Source organism: Epinephelus lanceolatus, chromosome 20 (assembly GCF_041903045.1).
Source record: "Epinephelus lanceolatus isolate andai-2023 chromosome 20, ASM4190304v1, whole genome shotgun sequence".
Taxonomy (NCBI): domain Eukaryota; kingdom Metazoa; phylum Chordata; class Actinopteri; order Perciformes; family Serranidae; genus Epinephelus; species Epinephelus lanceolatus.
In genome coordinates this window covers 24,382,841-24,406,039 of record NC_135753.1, presented here as the reverse complement: position 1 = coordinate 24,406,039, position 23,199 = coordinate 24,382,841, and the positions used below count along the sequence as shown (strand labels likewise).

General features: G+C 43.3%; 1 protein-coding gene and 1 long non-coding RNA gene across 2 annotated transcripts in view; one reads left to right on the top strand and one right to left on the bottom strand.

The window, feature by feature from the left end:
* Nucleotides 1-17,516, bottom strand: part of LOC117264717 (uncharacterized) — a 97,303-nt gene extending 79,787 nt beyond the window's left edge. The window contains exons 1-2 of the long non-coding RNA XR_004502356.2: nt 17,452-17,516; nt 15,456-15,635 (exon numbers count right to left, since the gene is read on the bottom strand). This is a non-coding gene — a long non-coding RNA (uncharacterized LOC117264717). The remainder of the gene's footprint in view (nt 1-15,455; nt 15,636-17,451) is intronic.
* On the top strand, nt 934-22,351 carry LOC117264712 (cysteine-rich secretory protein LCCL domain-containing 1). The gene is made up of 15 exons (XM_033638906.2): nt 934-1,207; nt 1,771-2,136; nt 9,646-9,764; nt 13,098-13,230; nt 13,341-13,456; nt 15,290-15,390; nt 15,481-15,672; nt 16,352-16,412; nt 16,501-16,567; nt 16,731-16,861; nt 16,964-17,007; nt 17,126-17,198; nt 17,288-17,363; nt 17,481-17,614; nt 21,251-22,351. Exons 2-15 carry the CDS (start codon nt 1,876-1,878, stop codon nt 21,300-21,302), a joined length of 1,560 nt encoding a protein of 519 aa, XP_033494797.2. The 5' UTR covers nt 934-1,207; nt 1,771-1,875; the 3' UTR covers nt 21,303-22,351.
* Nucleotides 22,352-23,199: the final 848 nt, after the last annotated feature.

The window sequence follows — 23,199 nt, the reverse complement described above, 5'->3', positions numbered from 1 at the left end:
AGACACAAAATGACTTAAAAGATACACAAATTGACCTCAAAGACACATAAAATGACCTCTCTAAGACATTACATTACCACAAAGAGACCCAGACAACTACAAAAAGACACAAACGACTACAAAAATACACAAAACATCAGCGAGGAGAAACAAATTGACCTCAAAGAACCACAAAACAACCACAAGGAGACACAAAATGACCTCAAAGAGACACAACGTTACCTCAAAGAGACCCAAATGACTACAAAATGACACAAAACATCCACAAAGACACACAAAACAACCAGAGGGAGATACAAAATGACCGCAAAGACACATAAAATGACCTCTGTAAGACACAACATCACCACAAAGAGACCCAAACAACTACAAAATGACACAAAACAATGACAAGTGACCACAAAATGACCTCAAAGAGACACAGAACAACCCAAGGGAGACACAGGATGACCTCAACAAAGAGATCTAAACAACTGCAAAATAACAGCAAGGAGACACAAAAACACCACAAAGAGACACAAACCCACAAAACATCCATGACGGCTAAAAAGATACAGAAAACCACCACAGAGTCTGTGTGTCTTGCTACTGTGTAGGAGAGGTGGTGGGGCCCTTTGTATATCTGTGCCCAGGAGCCCATTGTCTCATGATCCGCCCATGCAAATAAGTGCAATAACGTCACTATTAAACTCTAAAAGTTTCTGCAGGAATATTACAGACTTGTCTGTTTTTGCATTGGAAATAGAGACTGGGTTTCAGAGGTTAACTTGTACAACACTGGGGAGGAAAAAAACTTTCTGCTCACACTGAACATACGCACGACCCCGGACGCGCACAGAGGTCTTGGCATGACCGAGTGGGCCGTTTCACCCTGTTGCAGAGGCGTGGTCAGGGGCGGCTCTCTCAAAGCGCAGCCAAGTTGAGAATAAAATGTGGATAAGTGATGCTTTAGCGGCTTTGGTGCAAGAATCCCGAAAGAAGAAAGAGCCACTCTCTCTTTACTCAAACGGCGCGAAGCGACCACAACACATCTTTGATTGATGTCATATGGCAGCCAGCGACAGTCATCACCGCTCCACCTGAGCTCTGCAACTTTCTCTCAAGGCGGACTTTGCTTTTTTTCCTCCTCTACTTGCTGCTGAAGTTTCCTCACAGCCAGATCTCTGTCAAGATCTCAAGAAGCGGGCTGCATTCCAATTCATTAAAGGTAAATTATTTCCAAAGTCTACATTAAATCACAACAGTCCATTTCTGTTTCAATATGCATTACTCGTCACGTTTTCCATTAGGTATTGGCACGTTATATCAGCTTCTGTCAGCACTGCAGTGTGCATACCAAAAAGTCCAGCTGGAAATATATGTCTACATATAGTATTGTGAATGCATTAGCTACATTATGCATCACTCTGTGCACTTTTATTACAGCTGCACTGCTTAATGTGATCTGAGATTTATTTTGAGCAGCTCCCAAGCTTGTCTTTACTTTTTTTATTTTGAGGGGAAAAAAGTTGTATCTTCAAGGAAGTTCAACACCAGTAGTCATTTCTTTAATCCACACCCTCACTAGTCATTCCCAGTCTGCCAGCTTTCCCCCAGTGAACTCCATGAGGTTACCCGTGGCTCTGCACCAAACCAAGTGTCTGCACGCCAATGCGCTGTCCTCACCAAGTTCAATATTGACCCAAGTTATTCAGCAAATTTGATACAGAACACCAGTTCCAATCCATCCAATAATCCTGTTTTGCTCTCTCCTCCCGGCTCCTCTGCCAGCTAACACTGTCGACGAAGAAGAAGAGTGTCTTTCTGTGCTGGCCCGCTCCCCGTTTCACCCCGTCCACCCCGCCTGAGTCTGAGAGGATCATCACCATCTCCAGGATGAGGCGTGCATCTCAAAATTGGCTGAGGGGCGTGTCCCTGCTCCTGCTGCTCCAGACGACCGCGTCCATGGTGATGCTTCCGAACTCCACTGGCTGGGGGCAGATTCTGGACAAGTATCTGGACGAGGATGGGGACTGGTGGGAGGCCAAGCAGAGGGGGAAGAGGGCCATTACGGACAGTGATGCTCAGCTCATCCTGGACCTTCACAACAAGCTCAGAGGCCAGGTTTACCCTCCGTCTTCCAACATGGAGTACATGGTAGGTGGAAGGTTGGAGGATGGAGGATGCATATGTGTTAAAGCGCTTTGACCCCGTTCTGAACTCCCTAAGAGTCTTGCACACTTGTTGACCATATAGCTTAGTGACCTGACCCAGTCACCAGACTGGCTGGCACTTGTCCCTCTTGGCTCGCACACAAGCAGCATGCCAGCATCTAAGCACCTTCACACACGGGCCCCCCCTTCCCCACACACACACACACACACACACACACAAATCTGTACCCATGTGACTTTGGTTGTTTTGCCAGAAGAAAAGAATTCCACCAACCTGCCAATGATCACATTACTACCTCGTTTTTTTTTTTGTTTTTTTTTAAACTCATGCTCGGAGATTTGTTTGACTTTATCCGTTGGCCATCACGTGTGTGTACAGCGCCAGATCACTTTTCACAGTGCAATTAGAATCAGAGCACGGCACCGTGGCTTGTTTTACCAGCTGTCTACCCCCCACTAAACACATGTGCACACACACACACACACATGCATGCATACCATGCCTTTTCAAAGTCGGCAGATCTGGAACTTCTCCAGATACACTACGTGTAGGCACTGCTTGACCGCCACAGTGCGTTGCCACCAACAGTACTTAGGAGGTTAAAAATCAATACAGTGTGCAGAAAGTAATGAGGTTTTATCATCCTTTCATCTCCACTTAAAGAGCTACAGAACAAAAGGCAGCATTATTCGGTGGTAAAGGCAAATAAACAGTTCCTGCTGGGGGCAATTGCTGGACTGTGTAATTGTATAATTGAGAGGTTGGACTTGAGGACCCCTCGTGTGTGTGTATACGTGTGTGAAAGCACCACTCTGCCTGGCAGGCTTCTGGTTGAGGCACACTCTAGTGGAGAAATGCTGAGCCAGCAGCACACAGCTCCTTTCTACTGTCTCCTGTTACAGTTGGCTGAGTATTTTTTTTTTAAAGCTCCAGGGGCACCCAGGGGTGAAATATGGAGAGGCATGCAACAAGAGGACGTGAGGTGAGAGAAAGAGAGTTAAAGCTGGCAAAGAATACGGCAAGTAAATAAAAATAGAGGTGTAGAAATGATAAAGGAGAGTCGCATGTAGAAACGAGAGGCAGAGCGACGGACGGAATTTTTAAAAAAAAAAAAGGTGTCAGAATAATTGAAAAAAAGACGAGGAGGAGGTTGAGTAAGAGTGAGGCAAGAGTAAAAGAGAGATGGAGACATTTGGAAGGGGCGCAAAGTAAAAAGAGACAATGACTTGTAAAGATCGTGCTGAAATCTTATTTGCAGTCCTGTAGATGTCGATATCTTTCAGGCAAGACGCTGCTCGGGTCACATGTAAAGTGGATTTTCAGTGATTTTCTGCGCTTTATTTTGAAAGGGGTTCCATATTTCTCAGATTTTCTCTCTGTCTGTGTTGAACCGCTGTCACCTTTCAGAAACCTCACAGCTTCACTGTACTGGAAGACTTCATAGACATGCTCCCCTGCTCTCCCTACACACTCATGCATGCAGATGCACACACACACACACACACACACACACAAGCGCACATACATCGCCATTTGCCCATCAGCTCTGTTATTGTCTGCCATTGTATTAAACCATAACCCGGCTGACCCTCTGTGGCAATCATCACAGAGACTCTGAGATAACATCAATTCAAATCCTCCCCTCTTCCCCCCCCCCCCCCCCCCCCCCCCCCTCATCTGTTTCCTTTCCTTGCCCCCTCTCTCTCTGCCTCCCGCTCCCTTATCCCTGTGGCTCCGTTCCCATTCTGTCATTATCCAACACAGAGGCCCAAAAAATTCCCCGGATAAGCATTCACACTCCGTAGCGATCCACAAAGCTTCATTGCACCTTCAGTAGGGGTGGGGATCTAGGAGTTGGGGGGGGGCGGTTCTGCCTCTCACTCAAATGTTGACCCACAGGTATAAACAGAGAAGTGTCAGCGTTTGAAGCGCTGCAAGACAAACAGGTGGCATCTTGGGAGAAAGGGCCCTACCTGCCTTGATGTTTAACTTGGCTTTGCCGGGCTGCACTCAGGCTCTGAGGTGGCGGCGATGTTAGCGGTTTAAGATAAAGCTGTATTGACAGTTTTCTGCCGGGGATGAGTCAGAGATGTGCTGCGAGCATCAGCCATTTTAATTCATTGTTGGATAATGTGGCTGTCCAATCAGACAATAATTAGGGTCTAGACGAATAAATTAGCCCTGAATTAACTTTACCCAAGATGTTTAATTATGGTAATGTGTACAAGCATGTGAAACAGACAGCTTCAATGTTAGGAGAAACTGGCAAGGAATAATAAAAATGCCAAGTCCATTAACTTTAAAGTAATTATTAGCGACCAGTGGCAACTTTCTGCAGTTTCTCCTGCAGATTACCTCAGAGCTCACAGGCCAGTCTCCTTAGTGTGTCGTGGGTTTGCCCCTGGGGCTGGTCAGCTGGTTACACCCTGGGAAAGTGCCAATGTCTACTAGCCTCTCTAGTCTCTACAGCGGCTGAATACCATAGTATGAAAATGAGGAAAAGTTGGTGCTCATACTAGTTTCAGTAAACTGAACTGAACAATTGGATTGTGGAGAAGCTAACTGAGCTAATGATGTGTAGCATCTCCGTATTGACAAAAGTTTAAACTATGTATTTGTATGTGTGATAGAAGCAGCTAACCCATGTAAGCTCTGGTTTGTAGTCAACAACTTGTTTTATACATCCAAAGAACTTCTATAAAAATGAACTGCTTGGCAACCAGACCAGGCCTCTAACTGAGACAGGCGTTTGTTTGTCAAAATATGTTGCCACACGGCTAATAAAAGGGACTGGGCGTTTAATTCGGACAAGGCTTTTTATTGAAGTTTCATGGTAAAAGCCCACATTGTTAAAGAAGAAGTCCGGTATTTTGTACTTTGAGCCCCATTTCTGGGTTGTTTATGATGAAATCGAGTGGTTAGGACCAAAATTTTGACGATTGGTCCTTCTCGGAGAATTTGGCTCTCCCCTGCCTGGCTTAACAGTTCTGCCTATGGCCATGTGTGAACCTGTGAACTGAGTGGTCAGTGGTGTTCGCTGATGTTCTGACATAAAAAATCGCAGCAAACTGTGGTTTCCGTGATGATTTATTTGACATTTTGTCTAATCCATTGATTTTCCATAGTAGGCCTCATTGTCTGTTGGTAGTAATCCGTCAGCGTAAACGGAAAGGGGGTTGTTTATGACAAGGTTATAGTCACTGTAGTCTTTTAGCTTAGCGAAAGTGCCGGCTCGACAGTACTGTGTCATTGACAGCACAAAACTTGCCCATTATTACTCACTTGCAAACAACCTTCGCAGTATGATGTCTTTGAACACAATGCCAACCTTCTTCTCCTGCTTCTTTTCTGCGTCCCATTACATTGCAACGGTTTCCTGCCGGTTGGCGACACCCACGTAAAGGAGCATTATCGCCATCAAGTGGTCTGGAGTGTATAACGCTTCAGGGTCAAACGAACGATCAAGCGGAAGTTTACACACCAGTGTGAGGCAGCTGAAAAAATAGTTCAACAATCGAGATGAATCGCGAAAACACACATGGAAACCACAGTTTGCTACGATTTTCATGTCAGAACATCAACAAACACCACTGACCACTCTGTGAGTTTCATGGCTTTGAAAACGAACGTTTCGGGTGGTTTTAGGACAGGTACACACGTGGCTACAGGCAGCACTGTTGAGCCAGGCAGGGGAAAGACAAATTCTTAACCACTCTATTTCATCATAAACAACCCAGAAATGAGGCTCAAAGTGCAAAATACCAGACTTATCCTTAAATTCTACGATGCTATTCCCTAAATAAACCTACTATAATTGAGTAAATGTTCTTCTGTCGGCCAAATATTCAGCTCAGAGTATTGTTTGGGATCCTTAATTTGCAATTAGCTCAGCCCAGATTATTATAGCATGGATTTAAATGTGGCAGATTTGTCAGCTAAACATTCACTCTGAACTCTGCAGTAAAACTAAAATAGCTTTCAAGATTAGTAATGCTGTTTACGCCAAATTCCCACCTCACCTGTGTTATGTAACTTAAAAATACAAACAGATAATTTTTGCCTGCTTTTAGGTGTCAGGAGTGAAAATTAGTCACACTTGACATTTGTTGTGTTGTGGTTTCACAGTGATGAAGACAGTTGGAGAACAATTAGATACAGAATAGGATGATGGTTCTACAGGAGGATTTTTTTCTTTGGCAACCATCGTGTTTTTCTCAAATGATAGACATATTTTCAGGCTTTCTATTCTCTTAAATGACTTGGAAAATAGTGCATGTAGCTGCTGTAAAAGGGGAAAAAAATGTCCGCAGGGGAACATGTTTGGACTGAGCCCGAATGTTTACAACATCTGGCTCCGCCCCCTCGGTCCTCCAAAATAACCGCAGCATCCAAGGTCACGCTCCAGTGAAGCCAAAAGGACAACGCTATCCCAAAAATAGCAAAGATGCCACCTTTACACCCCAAAGCTGGACACTGTCACAGCCTCACCTGCACTGGCTGTATCCTGTCCACTAACAGCGGAGCCAACAAGGCGTATCCTTGCGGGATTCCAGTGCCCACACTGAACCTGCTTGATCTGATGCCAGGAATGTAAACATAGCTCTTGCTCCAAATGCACTTAGAAAGAACGGCCTGCTGTAGCAGATTTCACAGATACTTCAGGGAGCATCGTCAAAATAACTTTGCAGAGATGCAAAACACATGTACATCAGATGGCTACTCCTACCACTCCCCTGTCTGACTAATGAGGCCGAGTGAGTGAGACTACTTTCTGTTCAAGTCAAGCCTGTAATATGTGGTTATGCTGCTCTGGTCAAACTGTTATAACATGATAATGGGAGACAATGGTGAGACCCAGGACCTCTGATGTGAGTGGATGTCGGCTGGAATGCACTGCGTGAAACACTTTATGGTCTTTATTGCTGTGGGAAATGATAGTGGTAGTTTGGGCAGGCAATTTAACTACTGATCACTTTCACTAGTCACCCCTTTGCCTCGCTGTATTCTCTGTCACACAGTCTCATCGCCTCTTCTCCTCTGCTCTCTGTCAGGTCATTATTTCATGTATCTCAACTCAGCTTCCCATATCTGCAGTTCCCATATATTTCCCCTGCTTTTTCAGTGTTTCTCTACATGCACCATTGATTATGAACAGGAAACCCAAACTTGCAAAGGAGCTACACCTCTATACCCTTTGGAATGCAACCAGATGACCAAGGAAGAGAACACCCCCCCCCCTCACCTAAAAAACCTGGCTGCAAATGAAGTGTTAAGTGAAATACACAATGCTGTGTGCACTGTGCTGAAAGACTTTAGCAGGGGACGTGTTTTTCTTTACGGGCCCCTGCAGAAGTGTGGTCAGGGTGGATGGTGGGTGGTGTGGGAGGGAGGGAGGCGGTGGGGTTCTTGGTTATGAGGCCTCCCCTGCTGGGCTAACTGTGCAAACAACAGCAGCCTGACAAGCCGGCTGCGCTCTGCACCAGATACAACAGCTGAAAAATATGTCTTGGTCGACACTTTGTGAGCCTGCTTTTTTTTTTGTTGCAAATTTGGGGACGATAGAATGAGTTTCTCCGCTGGAAGGGTGCTGCTTGTATTTATGATTATTTAAGACATGCTTCAAGAGCAACACAAATCATAGAAACTGTAATCACCCTCCCTCCCGACACACTGTAGCCACTGAGAGAGTTTTGGTCATTTTTGGCTTGAGAGCTACTGTACTTGTGGCCACACTTAAACGTTTTCAGACCCATAACCGCTTATTAATGGTCAAAAACACTGTGCTGTCCCCGCTCAAGCACAGAATGTCCTGTACTGTGGTTTGCAGATCGTTTGGCTATTACCACAGCTCAATGCAACGTGTTTCAGTCTCCTTATCAATGTAAACATTGATTATTTTCCCTGCAAGGAGGTCACTTGTCGAGAAAATTGAAGAGGAAAATGACAGACAGAAACTGAATGGCTTCCATCTGCATTCCTCCACTGTTTAACTCTCTTAAGTGTTTCTGTTTCAGCATTGTAAGCTATTATAATTGCGAAGAGGGATACCAGATATGACAATACTGACATTTATTTGCAGTTCGCTGCCAACAGAGGTCATTTCTGAGCAGGGACAGAATTCCAGGTAAACAATTTCTCAGTACTGTTCTAGCCCCGACTCTGTCAGTCATCATTTCGCCTTACTGTGCAAGACAAACCACAGGCAGCTACAAAATGAGGCTGTTGCAACACCGATATGCTCCCTCTTTGCACGTGTAGAGATGAATGAAAAATAAACTCCACACCTCCAACGGTTTATTTGTTCTTGCAAGTTATGCAACATTTCTGCGAGGCTTTGTGTTGAAATCTGACACTGAAGAGTCAGCCAATATTATCTTGGCGATGCTGATTTAAACATATACAGTAGGTCCTCTCGGCCGCCCGCTGGATTCCCAGAAAGAGCTGAAGAGAGTGCTCAGAGTTAAGAGTTAATTTGCAGCGCTGCCAGACATCCTGTTGTTAGGTAGGTGTGTGTGTTTCGGGAATAATGCAGAGAACAGCAGTTGTTTCTGGTGGGACTGAAAGTGGGTGACGGACGATGGAGGAGGAGGCGGTGGAAGTGGGGTAGTTATTTTAGTGTCTGTTAGCGGATGAGATTTCAGTGAGGGTAAGCTATGACTTCCAGGGCCCAATGTGTGAAATGGGAAAACTTCTGACACCTCCGCTGGTGTACTAATGGTAACACACACACACACACACACACACAAACTAATAGCCTTTCCCGTAGAAACCTGTTCGATATCCCACATTGAAGGTGAGAGTGAAGGTGTGCAATTAAAGGAACATGCAGTGTCCTTCAGAGGAATTACAGCTGGTGTTATTCTAACTTTTTTTTTAATGGTAGAATGTAGGTCAGCCGAGAGGAAGGACACTCTTTGCATTCCCAGAAAACCCAGAATGGGAATATGATCCCTTAGTATCCAACCAGAGCCAAACTTAACTTAGAGGGCAATCCAGGGAGAGGTAAAGTGAAACAAAAGCTTGCACCCAGACATCTCACCAGAGACATATGGAAGGTATTACTTAAGGAAAAACAGCTTTTGCATTTTTTGAACAACACCCGATCCTACGGAAAAACCCATCTGGGGAAAGTCAGCTGTGCAGCAATAAGAGAGTCAGAAAGCTCTTTATACAGCAGCAGCAACACACCAACATGGAGCTGCACTTAGTTTAGAGATTAGTGCAGTTACTTAGCTGTAGCAGCTCCAAGTCCCTATTACTTATCATGGTGTATGATAAGTAATCCCTGTTCAGTGTGTGTTAATACATCCTCACATCATTGACAGCTGAACAAACCATGAATATCTTCAGTTTCACACTAGCTGTTCTCTGACGTGACACTGGTATCTTATCACCCATTAGAGGAAGTATAAGCAGCTTTGCTTTGCACTGGGTCAATTTATAATCCAGAAAACAACTTCATATTGTTTCTCCATCTCATCTCCTGTACAGGTGTGGGATACAGAGTTGGAGCGTACAGCAGAGGAGTGGGCCGAGACCTGTCTGTGGGAGCACGGACCTGCCGGTTTATTGCCACAGATCGGACAGAACCTGGGAGCACACTGGGGAAGGTAATCAGTAATTTAGTATACGTACTCTCTGCACATACAGAGATAGACTTGGGTTGAGGGTAGAAATCGCCTTGCTAAAAACATTTGAGGTCTTTAAAGTCTGCATGTGTGTGTTTGTGATGTGATGACAGATACCAAGCAGCCCCTTGACTCTGTGTTTTGTTGTGTCTAAGCCTGTGCTGCCTTTTATTGTATGTGGATAAGAACAGAATAAACCTGTATGGGTCATACAGTTGGTTGCCATGGTTGGCTAAGGCCCAGCAAACTCAGGCCTATCTTTAATTAACTGGCAACGTTACACAGTAGAAATGACGTTACAATGACACGACCAGAGACAAAGCTGATGAAAAACATCTGGAACAGGCAGGTAACAGAAAGTGACAAAGAACAAAGGGAAACACACAGGTATATATATACACAGAAAACCGATCACAAGAACAAGACACAGCTGGAGTAGGAGCACATGGCAATAGGAGGGAAATGGGGATTGGCTAACAACAAGGGTGTGGAGGGGGGCACTAGGGTGGAGCAAACAAGGCCAATACAGAGCAGGTGTGAGGGGAAGAATCAGGGAACAGGGAAGGACTAACGAGACAGGTGTGATGGAAAACAGGTGGGAAAACACACACAGACAGGAAGTAAAACCAGACATGACACATGAGGAGAGAATCTACAAAATAAGACAGGAAACAGATTAAACACAAATGAATAAGAAAACAAGAAAGAGCACAAACAGAAAATCCCAAAACGAAGTACAAAAGATAACATAATATTAACAAAAACCCAAGATCATGACAGCGGATGCTTTTTTCGTCAACTACAAATACACCAAAATGAAAATATGTGCCTGCTGGTCAATCATACAACTTCAGAAGTTATGATTAGAAGTTATTCCAGTGAGTTTAGCACATCTGCTAGCTTTTTTTCTGAGTGTTTTACTCACATGACTCACTGTAAAAAGCAGGAAATCAACTCATCATGCACCATAAAACCACAACTCATGTGTTTGGATTAAACAAACAGTAGATAATATCTTATTACAACTCCTTGCTAGCTTGTCTGCCATGTGCACAGTTTTACCTTTTATGGATTCATATGAACAAACAAACTGGTTCAGGGAATATGACAAGGACGGAGTCCATGCAAGAGATTTACTTGAAACAAATCCACTTTGTTAGGTCAGTTTAAATGAACAATGAAGTGTGTGGTACCAGCAATATTAACAGTGCAAGTCAATGCATGGACATGTGGCATGTGTGCTGTTAAAGGTACTGACAGTGCAAAACCAAAGACAATGCAAGGTGTAAGCCAGCTGTAGAAAGGGAGAGACAGAATGTACACTTGGACCAGTGTTTATCGTCTGGAAGGCCCAGGTGAAGTAGATCAAACTGACGACCCTCCCATATGTCAGCCACTTGACTGCTGAAGTTGGCCAGGACACCCTCCAAGACCAGTTTAACACTATAAGTGCATTAAATCCACTCGTTATCCTACCCATAAAACGTTCTAACATTTTTTATTGAGTACGGATTAAACATACAATATACATTTACTGGCCACTTTATTAGGTATATCTGTTAAACTGCTCATTACTGCAAATAGCCAATCAGCCAATCATCTGGCAATAACTCAGTGCATCTAGACATGTGGACATGGTCAAGACGAACTGCTGAAATTCAAACCGAGCATCAGAATGGGAAAGAAAGGTGATTTGAAAGATGGTAGAAGACAAAAGTAACTCAAATAACCACTGGTTACAACCAAGGTCTGCAGAAGACCATCTCTGAACCAACAACACGTCCAACCTTGAAGCAGATGGGCTACAGCAGCAGAAGACCACACCAGGTGCCACTCCTGTCAGCTAACAACAGGAAACCGAGACTACAGTTCACACAGGCTCACCAAAACTGGACAATAGAAGATTGGAAAAACGTTGTCTGGTCTGATGAGTCTGGATTTCTGCTGCCACATTCAGATGGTAGGGTCAGAATTTGGTGTAAACAACATGAAAGCATGGATCCATCCTGCCTTGTATCAACGATTCAGGCTGCTGGTGGTGGTGTAATGGTGTGGGGGATATTTTCTTGGCACACTTTGGGCCCCTTAGTACCAACTGAGCATGGTTTAAACACCACAGCCTACCTGAGTATTGTTGCTGACCGTGTCCATCCCTTTATGACCACAGTGTACCCATCTTCTGATGGCTACTTCCAGCAGGATAACGCACCATGTCACAAAGCTCAGATCATCTCAAACTGGTTTCTTGAACATGACAATGAGTTCACTGTACTCCAATGGCCTCCACAGTCACCAGATCTCAATCCAATAGAGCACCTTTGGGATGTGGTGGAACGGGAGATTCACATCATGGATGTGCAGCCGACAAATCTGCAGCAACTGTGTGATGCTATCATGTCAGTATGGACCAAAATCTCTGAGGAATGTTTCCAGCACCTTGTTGAATCTATGACACCAAGAATTAAGGCAGTTTTGAAGGCAATGGGGTCCAACCTGGTACTAGCAAGGTGTACCTAACAAAGTGGATGGTCAACAATTAAGCAGCCTTAAATGCAATACATCTTCTCATTAAATTATGTGGTAGCATTTCAATACGTCCCCCAAATTCATATGAATTTGCCACATCTGTTACATGTGTTCATTTGTTTGTTCATTTGTCCACTCAGTCCCCCATAGAGCAAACAGCACCACTTCACAAAAGAGCCTCTCGTTCCAAATCTAATCAGATCACTTCACAGTCAAGATGTCCGCCTGATTCTAATCAGATTAACTGGCAGCACCTGGTGCCAAATCAGTGTCAGCCCTTGGTCACTGCAATTAATTCAGAGAGCGCAAATGTTTGATTGCCAGCTAGAAGCTTAATGGCAGCAGATGTGTTTACATTACTGTAGTTACCGGTGGGTGCTAACTGCAGATGGTAACTGCATATGCTGTATAGCTGGGTGTAGTATGAATTAATGTTCTTATAGGGTTTTGAGTCGCCTTGTCAGGCCTTACTTTGAAGTTGTGACGCTCTTAAGCTACCACCTGTATCTCAGAACACATTTTGAAGAATATTTTTAATACATTTCGTGGTTTTGTAAATGTACATGATTGATAAACATTCACATGTTTATTTTCCAAGATTGCTGTGTTGCTCTAATAAACTGTATGTGTATTGTTATATATGCATTTGATTGTACTTGAAAGAGGATTTGCAGTCAGCAAAAACCAGCGTTGACGCATAACACCAACTCCTACACCAACAGAGACACGACAATAGAAATGTTTTTTTGGGAACACTGTCATCAAAGGTACGCTTACTCATCTCTCCAGGTATCGTCCTCCCACGTTCCATGTGCAGGCCTGGTATGATGAAGTGAAAGACTACACCTTTCCGTACCCTCAGGAGTGTAACCCCTATTGCCCCTTCAGATGCTCTGGCCCAGTTTGCACTCATTATACACAGGTAGCTAGGTCTGGATCATACCATTTCTTCACCCTTTATTCTCTTCAGACTTCATGCTTTAGTGATTTATTACAATGTTTTTCATGAGCTGTCTTGTTATTCTTTTGCAGCTGGTATGGGCCACCAGCAGTCGGATCGGCTGTGCCATCAACATGTGCTACAATATGAATGTGTGGGGACAGATTTGGGCCAAAGCTGTCTATCTCGTTTGCAACTATTCACCAAAGTAAGCAAACTTGTTGTGATGTTCTTAGCTTCATGACACACAGGTTGAAACAGAATTTATAATCATTTGCTGCTGAATTTTAAACATTTTTCCACTCATTGTTGAAGTTCATATCATGACACAAAGGGGTTAGAAAGAAATATCAGTTATAAATGTTGCTTAAAGGAATACTTTATCCCTCAAGTGACCATTTGTATATCAGTCAATCACCCTGTGTTGTGTTGAATTCTTGAAGAATACTTTGTTTTCCTCCGATGCCTCCATGCTGAACAAAGACTCCAAAATGGGAAAAATTCTGGATGAGTTGAAGTCATAGGGGTCCACGTTTAATTACAGCAAAACTATATCAAAACTTTCATTTAAAAACTCACACATAACTTACACAGTATAATCCAAGTCTCTAGTATCCAGTCATCCAGGACAGGAAACGGAATGCAAAGTGAAACTTAATCTATGCTCTCTTCAGTGCCAGACTCCATTGACAAAAATACTAATTTTACCTTGCTGAACACAGAAGCTGCTGGTCTACTGCTGCCTCCATCAGTTAATTTGTGTTACTGTGTGACGTTGCTGTTTTAAAGGGTTAGTTCAGATGCTTTTAGGGCCGATGTCCTACATAGGAGTGTTAAAATGTCATCTTGGAGCCAGAATAGACGGAGTCATGACTCACAACTTAAATTTGATCACATACCAGCCGCCACTGCCCGTCAACAAAAACAAAGACAAAAACAAATATTGGATTTCTCTTTTAGCATTAGCTAACATTAGCCTCGATAGCAAAGCAAACCGGTGGAAATCAAGTGTCATCCTCCTTTCTATGATTGGCACAGTAATCAACCACAAGGCTGGCCATCCCACCTTCGGCAATCCTGTCAAATAATCCATCCACTGAGTGAGAGCGTACGGGTCGGCCAGTCTGGTCCTGTTGGTCAGTGTTTACTTATTTAAGTAACGCTTACGGTCCCAGAGAGTGAGTGACCTGACATGGTGCGTTTGTAAATTCAGTCTGACGCTCTACACTAAAACGAGAGCCCTGTTGGTTGAAGAATAGAGCGTTATATTTCTACATGAATTAACGAACAGTTAAGTTCATCACACATTCACCCCGCTTGGCACTGTGCTACTCTAACAGTGCGGTGCTCTGTATAACCAAACGATACATTCCAACAGCGGTCCGAATTTACCAACGGTCCAGTTTGTATCAGAGGGCGCTCCGACACTTGGATTGAGTATTTCTGAACGCACAACTCACATCATCTTCCTCCATTGTCTAAAACAAGCCAACAGAACTTGCTAGCTAGCGCTGGCTAATGTTTGTGGAGAATTGTTTTGCCTCCAGTTAAGCCCCGCCCACCAAAAAACGTCACACTGTTTACTAACAGTAAAAGGTTCTATAACACAACAAAAATTAACTAATTGAGGCAGCAGTAGACCAGCAAGGTAAAATTTCTGTTTTTGTCAATGGAGTTCTAGTTTTGAAGCAAGTTTCCCATCCAAAGGGTCTGTCTGTCTGGAACGTACTAAGCATGCAACTGGATAAATAAGACTTGGATTATACTGCACGAGTTGTGTGAGAGTTTGTAAATGGATGTTTTGATATAGTTTTACTGTTGTTAAACAGGGTTTCCTTTGACTTCAGTTCACCAAGACCCTTTTTTGTGTTTGGATTATTTGTTCACTGAAGGCGTGCAAGAAAAACAAAGTTTCCTTTGCAAATTCAACGTGATACCTGATGAGCTGATGACATACAAATGGTTAACGGTGGGGTGAAGTATTCCTTTAAGTAGGACAAGTCCTCTTCAATAAGCCCTTCTTGTTATGTGACCTGAACAGGGGAAACTGGTGGGGGCATTCGCCTTACAAACATGGGACCCCCTGCTCTGCCTGTCCTCCCAGCTATGGAGGAGGCTGTAAGGACAACCTCTGCTACAAAGGTATGTGTGTGGAAAATAGAGAAAGACAGAGCCAGAAAGCCTGGGGGAAAATATGCTTACTATACCTTGTTTCTGTGACTTTACTCGAAGATGACAGCTCCAACCCTCCACAAGAGGAAACGGAAGAAAACAACTTCATTGAGCCGGAGGCCCCCCGCGCTCCACAGAAACCCTGGTCTAGGGCCTCCAAGCCCGAGCCTCCCAGTCTCCCTGCCCCAGCCCCCACCAAGCCCCCCACAGAGGACCTGCAGAAGAATGAAGTGGTCAACACACAGCAGATGTGTAAGCTGCCATTTAACTGTTTATTCTAGGTCTAGTTTCATCTCAAAATGGGGGGGTGCAGGATCTGGTTTAGGGCTGGGAGGTGCACAGAATGGCAAAAAATACAGGACATGATCTAAAAGAAAGAGAAAGGCTTTAAAAAACTGGGTCAATAGCACAGAATTTGTGTTGAACAAGCAATAATGGTGCAAAAAATGAGCCTTGACCGGAAATATTTTTCTTGCAATTTATCTTAAATTGCCTTGATGTTCTGTAGCCTTTATCTGTCATCTCCCTGATTAACCCTGACAGTTTCTGAAGTGTACTTAATATTGCAAGTCACTCTTTGGAGCAGGGAGGGGAGGTCTATTTTAGCATGATCCCCTGAGTGTGTGTTTGCTTTTGGCCAGCTGAGAGGGGTTGAGGGGTGAGAGGGGCTCGATGTGGTTTTTAAATGGCTTCCTCTCCGCAGCGAAACGGGCCTGCGCTTGTAAGATGAGACGCTTCCTCAAGAATTGCTGACCACCCTGAACCCTGTTGCAGGAATCCTTCTCTTTGGTTCTTGAAGCATCACAACAAAAGTCACTGGGTTTCACTCAGCTCAGGCCTTTAGAAAGCAGTCGTCTGCATCAGAGCAGCCAGTTCATGCCTGTGGGTTCCTGTCGGAGCACTGAAAGGCCTTTATGTTTTTGTTTTTCAGCTCAGCTTGTGACCTGTGACACTAAGCTCCGAGATCAGTGTAAAGGAACAACATGTAATAGGTACAGTTCAGATGAAATATAATAAAACAGCAGCACAAAATGAAGTATATAGTTCATTTCACCTCATTTTCCTCATATTGCTCCACAGATACGAGTGCCCAGCTGGGTGCCTCGATGCCACAGGAAAAGTAGTCGGGACAGTATTCTATGAAATGGTGAGTACACAAGTCCTCAGGCTGCGTAATCCAAATGATGAAGTCAATATTATACCAATTAACCGCTGTGTGTCCTGTCAAAGTGTCCTCGAGACACTGAAGTGCTACTTGCTTTAACGCCTTCAATGTAAATGATGTTGTAAATATAACATTCTATTGGCAGCAATCCAGTGTGTGCAGAGCGGGTCTACATGCTGGTGTCATAGATAATGACGGAGGATGGATGGATGTAACAAGACAAGGCAGAAAGGAGTTCTTCATCAAATCCAACAAGAACGGAGTCCAGTCTCTTGGGTGAGATGATGATATGCTGATGATGTTTGACTGGTAAAATATATTCACAGTAAGTGAAAATAATGAAGTCTTAAATCAACGCTGTGTGTTTTCTCTCAACAGGAAATATCTAAGTGCCAATTCCTTCACAGTTTCCAGAGTAGCAGGTAAGTCTGACGATAACATGACACTGTAATTAAAGTTATGTGACATTTCTTGGGAAAAGATTCATTACAAGCTGTGCTACAACTGCGTTCGTTGAAATACTGTAACTCTATCTTACAGTCAAAGCCATCACATGTGAAACCACAGTGGCACAGATGTGTTCATATGAAAAGCCTGTAAAACACTGTCCAAGGTATGAACTTCACTTCATGTCTGCCTGCGTGCACACGTTAAGCTCTCCAGCCTCAGGAAAGCTCAAGTGTCCAACTGTTCTATTTTTAGGTTATACTGTCCGAGAAACTGTGTAGAAGAGAATCCTCACATATCCAGAGTAATCGGCACCAGAATATACTCTGATGTAAGTCCTTCTTTTTAAGCTAAATTCTCCACCAGGGTCATCAGCATTTTTCTTGAATTATAGACTGAAATGAGTCAACACTTCTTACCTCACCTTTCGTCTTGCATACCTCTGTAGAAGTCCAGTATATGCCGAGCAGCAGTCCACGCTGGAGTCATCAGGAATGATGTGGGTGGTTACATCGATGTGATGCCAGTGGACAAACGGAAACACTACGTTGCCTCATACCAAAACGGCATTTTCTCAGAGAGGTATGGGTACATGATCAAGCCATGCTGAGCTTAGTGGCTATTAGTATGTGTGTGAAAAGGGATTTTTTAAACTGTCAGGGATAATTGTGCAACAAAAACAACAAAGAACATATCAGAGGACATACCATCATGATTGTTTAAGGAGGTTACTAGTCCTATGTCAGTATTCTGTCTTCCAACTGAAGTGAAGGGGTTAATTTGCCGAGGCTCAGAGAAGAGGAATGAGAAATCAATGGCTCTCAGGTAGAGAGAAATTTATCCACTCTGCCCTCCCTTGTGAACCTAATCTTTTCAAGATGCAGGCAGTTCGTTACATCTCTCATGCAGTGCACATGGGAGGGTGATTAGCATGCTTCCAGTTTAAAATAATTAATTGCTTGGCAATTAGTGCAGAGAAGATGAGTGCATCTTAATGTAGTTGTGGGAGAGGTTTGTTTTTTAGTGGTAAGTCAGAAAGGGCAATCAGCGGACAAGGGGTCTAAGGCTTAATATAGTGGCTCAGATAAAGATGAAAAAACAAACAAGAATGCAAAGCAGTGAATAGCCAAAGCATTTGGACTGAGGAAGAGGGATCCTGCCAGCATATAACACAAAGGGGATCGATATAAGGTTACAGTGTAGACAGTTATAGCTCAGTCCAACCAATTTGGTGGATAAACTTAAGCTGGACAAGCTGACGAAAGAGCATATAGAGAATGAATGGATTCCTTATGAAATGTCTTCTCATTTGTTCGTGCAAACGTGTGTCAAATCAGTCTCCTGTCTGTCTCACCACACTTTGTGAATGCATACAAGTGAAAATCAGGTCATGCAGAACATGTTCTTTGCAAGACCCTTACAGTCAGAGGTAGGTTTGGGTGGAGTGTTCTGGATTGCTTGTCACCTGAGCCTTGTTAAAAATAAATTATCTGGACTTTAATAGATGAACGCAGTACTTGTAACCTAAATTGGCCTCTAAATTATCTCCAGGTACAGAGTGTTTAATTGTTCTGAAACAGTAGGAGTTTGGTCACAACAGTGAGAAAAACCACAGACTCTCTACATCAGAGCCATTACAGGGACCAAATTACTGAGGCTGGAGTTACCATGTTGATAATTTACAGTGAGAATCATTGCAAGTAAACCCAACATCCCTGGAATATTAGGAGGGGTAAGCTTAGCATATTTGTAACCAGCAACCTTTACAGAAATAATAACAGGAAACAGTTATCCCAACGCTTAATCCTTGTCTAACAACGTGACACTCAAAGCATCTGTTTACAACTGGTCTTAACATGTGTTTCGGTGATCTTAACACAAATGCCCAAACACATTGCCATTCACACCTGTCTCTATCATGCCTGTCTATCATGTCTCTCCAGCTGACCACTTGTGTTCGGATTATGTTACTGCGTATGTCACTTAGACTAGAAGGTCAAAGGGCCCCATGCACAGTAATTACTTCCACACTCTGACTAGCTGCTCACTAGCATGTTCGCCTGTAGTACTCAGTACAGCTAGAGATATCGCTGTCAGCAGAATTCACTGCCTCCTTCCATAGGGAAAACAATGGACGATCACCCAACACTTTGTCCAACTTGTCGTTAAATCAGCGTCTTGTTACATCCTTGTCGGGGACGTATCAGAGCGCATTAGCTTTGACACTACAAAAGATATGTGGTCAAATGCGTCCCAGACCACCTCGACAAATGGTGTTTGTGGTTGTTTACACTTTTATTTAGTGCTGTTCACTTGTGATCCGATCACCCAAGATGCATGTTAATACCAGGCATAAAAAGGCTAATGGTCAAAGGCAGCGCCAAACATACATAGGTTAAAGCAGTTGGTCCCAACCGGTCCAGCCATGGGGTCCAGATTTCTCTTTAGTCATTAGTTAGAGGTCCCACAGTTTAATACATTCAGCGTCATACTTGCGTTTCGCCATGTTGTCGAGCTAGCTTGCTGTCTCTGTCAAGTAGCTGTCAGTTAGTCACTCACTCTACAGCAGAAAACAGCACTTAAAAATAAAAGCTCTGTACTGGAAGTTTGCTGTACTATCACTAACAAAGACCACGCCAATGGAGTTAAAAATTGCAATCAGTTTATTATGTATAATGAATGATGAGGATGAGGGTCAAGGGAAGTAGGGGGGAAGATCAAGGGATGTGGGAATGAAGGGATGAGGGTCGTAGGATGGAGGCATGAGGGGATGTAGGGACAGGGAAGTAATTAAAGTGGGGGCAATGATGGGAGAAATGAGGGTTGTGGACAGGTGGAAGGTGGAATCTTATGGCCGTCCAGTATCGGCTGAAGGGAGGAGGGTGCAATGGAACCAAGGAAGTTGAGATGGAGAAAAGGGGTTTTGGGGTTCCTTGCGGTCCATTCCAGTTTGGACTGCAACCCACCAGTTGGGAACCACTGGGTTAAAGGATCTCAAATAGGAAATAGTAGGTTTGAAAGTAGAGCACTGCATCGTCGGCAAAGAGGTATATTCTTGTTTAAATCACTCCATCATTTGTCTGTTTCTGCTCTGAAGAGAAGGGGGGCAACAGTGGACAATCCTGTTTGGCGTCACCTGCTAACACAGAGCAGGAAACAAGGGACGTCACTGGTTTGTACGGTGGCTATTGGAATGTTAAGAAGCTTAAGCCAGGCAATAAAATACCAATTCAAATCTAAGCTGAGTGTAAAAACGTGCCTCTCTAGGAGGTCATACAGCTATTCTGCATCAAGAAGACAAGAAAGGTTTGGCTTTTTGAACAAGGAGACACATTAATGCCCCTTTGATATTGAACAATGTGCTGTTTTAATTTGTGAATTATTTCATCATTATTACAATTCTCATCATCAAGTATATGTTTGTCACCATCCTCCTACACAATGAGCCTTTGGTGACTGAAAGGGAATAACATTTAACTGTTAACAAAGTAGGGACCTTGTGATCGCCTAGAAAAAGACTTTACTGGTGCTAATAAAGTGAGAGCATGTGTTGAATCCATGGCGTACCACTTTACACCAGCATTAAGGTTACAGGTCCGTACCAGCCTCTGTTTAAAGCTCAAGTGACCCACATACTCTATAGTCTGTTCTAGTTTTTGAGAGATATTAAATTGCACCAACTTTGGATTGTTCTGTGGTCTGCAGTTTGTTCTGTGGTCTGCAGAATGACTGTTGTTAACATGACCTGTGTAGAGGACAAACACAGACACAGTCTCATTTATTCTATGGCCTTCCCTCTCTCTTTCTGTCCTCCCCCCTCTCTTCCCCTGCCTCTCTCCACCACATTTATCTTTGTCACTTAGCTGAGATGCCTGACATCTGTTAGTATCTGCCCATCATTTATCTGTCTCCTTTAACTTCACAACATGTCTGTCTCTGTTGGATTAACACATGAAGGTCCCCTGTGTTTATGTAGAAATGGGTGGTTTATCTGTTTTCTCACGGAGCCTCAACCTCTGTCTGTTTGTGTCCTATCTGTCATCAGAGTGTCAGACAACACACTGACGTGGATGTCCCTGTGTAAAAAGAGAAGTCTATCTGTTTGTGTGTGTATGTCATCAGTGTCTCTCAGCAAAAGGCTGGGACATGTTCTGTATCTGACACATGCCGCACCCAGACTGACTTTCCCTCGTCTTTCTCTCTCTTTCTCCCCTGCAGCCTTCAAAACCCTCCTGGAGGGAAGGCGTTCCGGGTGTTCGCTGTGATTTGAGTGCCCCAGAGGGCGGCTTCACCAAACAGAGAGCGCACTTGGGCTGTTGAATAGGCGGTAATCAAGCCCTGTTGTCAAACTCAATGACTGAAATGTTTCTGGCTTTGCTACACTCCAGGGGTTAGAGGTCGTCTCCATGACAGCGTAAACCTGGCAACGAAAACTTGACACATACACAATGAGAAACTGTCAGTGCTCACTCGCTTTGAGTTTCCAATTTGTCATCTTGAGCGGGGAAATTTAATAACTGTAAATATCTCTGAATATTTTGTTGTACATATTTGTAAATAGTATTACGCCTGTTTTGTCTTTGTGCCATTACCTTGCCCTTTTAAAAATAACTCTGTATGAATACTGATTATATAAATCTTATGATATAACATATAATGGCACTTAAGGATGAATATCAATTTATTGTATTAAGTCTGGCACATTTTTACTGGTGCTCTGGAGTGGTGTCTTGACATATTTTGTACTTTTTTTTAATGATTGGGGAACAAATTGTAATGCATTTATTTTTATATGATTATGCTTGTGTCAATATGATTTATAAAGTATGCTGCTATATGTTTTATTTTGTATTATCATTGTAATTGCCAGTGTGATGGGATTTGTTTCTTTGTTGTTTTTTTTCTCAGATAACGCTTTAGTTAAAACTCCCTGCAGGTCGGGAAGTACACTCATCCCTCAGAGCTGTCATTCTCTTAACAAAACCATGTGCCAGACTTCATCATGCGTTGCATTTAAACTGGATGTTGCTACCCTGAAATATGTTTTCAGTTCATATCTATTCATTTTCCATTGACATTGATAAACAGAAGCAATACTATGCAACCGTTTTATTTCATACAGTATGTAGCGGAATGGTGATTTTTTTAACAACAGATATATTTGCTCATATTTTTACCAGCTCTCAGCTTTTCTTCAAGCTGCAATCAATATAAAGGGCAATTAATTGTATTTTTGTCACTGTTTCTCTGTGCGTTATATATATTTTCCTACCTCAGGTTGTTAGGAAAAGTCCATTTTGCAATAAAATATTACAACCACCACTGTCCTCTCTCAGACTTTTGCTTGTAGCATTTAAATCACTCAAAGTCAGCATGAGTTTGGGAAGGCATTTTTATCTAAAAACTCTTAAAAACTTGGCTTTTATTATCTATTAATGGATATCAACTTGCCTTTTAAACTAAACATCTACACAACCATCCACCCTTGAAACACTGCCCCAAAACTGGTGGATCCATAAAGTGTCAAATTTAGCTTAGACACTGACAAATGTCTCCTTCAAACTTTTGTTAGTATTGGATTTCTTGCTGTAAATCTGCGGTGGCTGTGGGGATAGGGTGGTGCTCCATATACATTCCTAGTCTTGAAGATTTCTTGTAAGTAACATGATCATAACTCAGACTCATGTTTACTTGTGCCAGTTTATCCCGACCTCAACCACCACACTGCCTCGGACTCATTTCACCTCAGGCTTAGTCAGAGATAAATCTGGGATGAGTATTTTGAAGTGGCAGACTCTGACACAAAATGTTCTCCTTGTAAGTCTAAAAAAGAAAACGCTACACATACATAGCTTCTTAAAACGATCAAATATTGGCACTGTGAAACTGGGAAGGCTGTCAGTGGTCCTGGAGCACTTCATCTGATATGGGCCATAATACCCTCATATTAAAGCTGACAATCTGCTCTAAAACCTCATTGGCAATGAGTCATTTCACATTTGCTCTAACCCAACGGATAAGCATGCAGAGCCAAAGATCAAAGTGCCGCAGGGAGTCGCTGAAGTGGTAGATTTTCGTGGGCTGGATGAAGACTGAACCCAATCCCCTAGACTTCCAGATCCATTGCTCCATTTGAGGGAGAAGCCTGCACTACGGGCGTCAAAGAC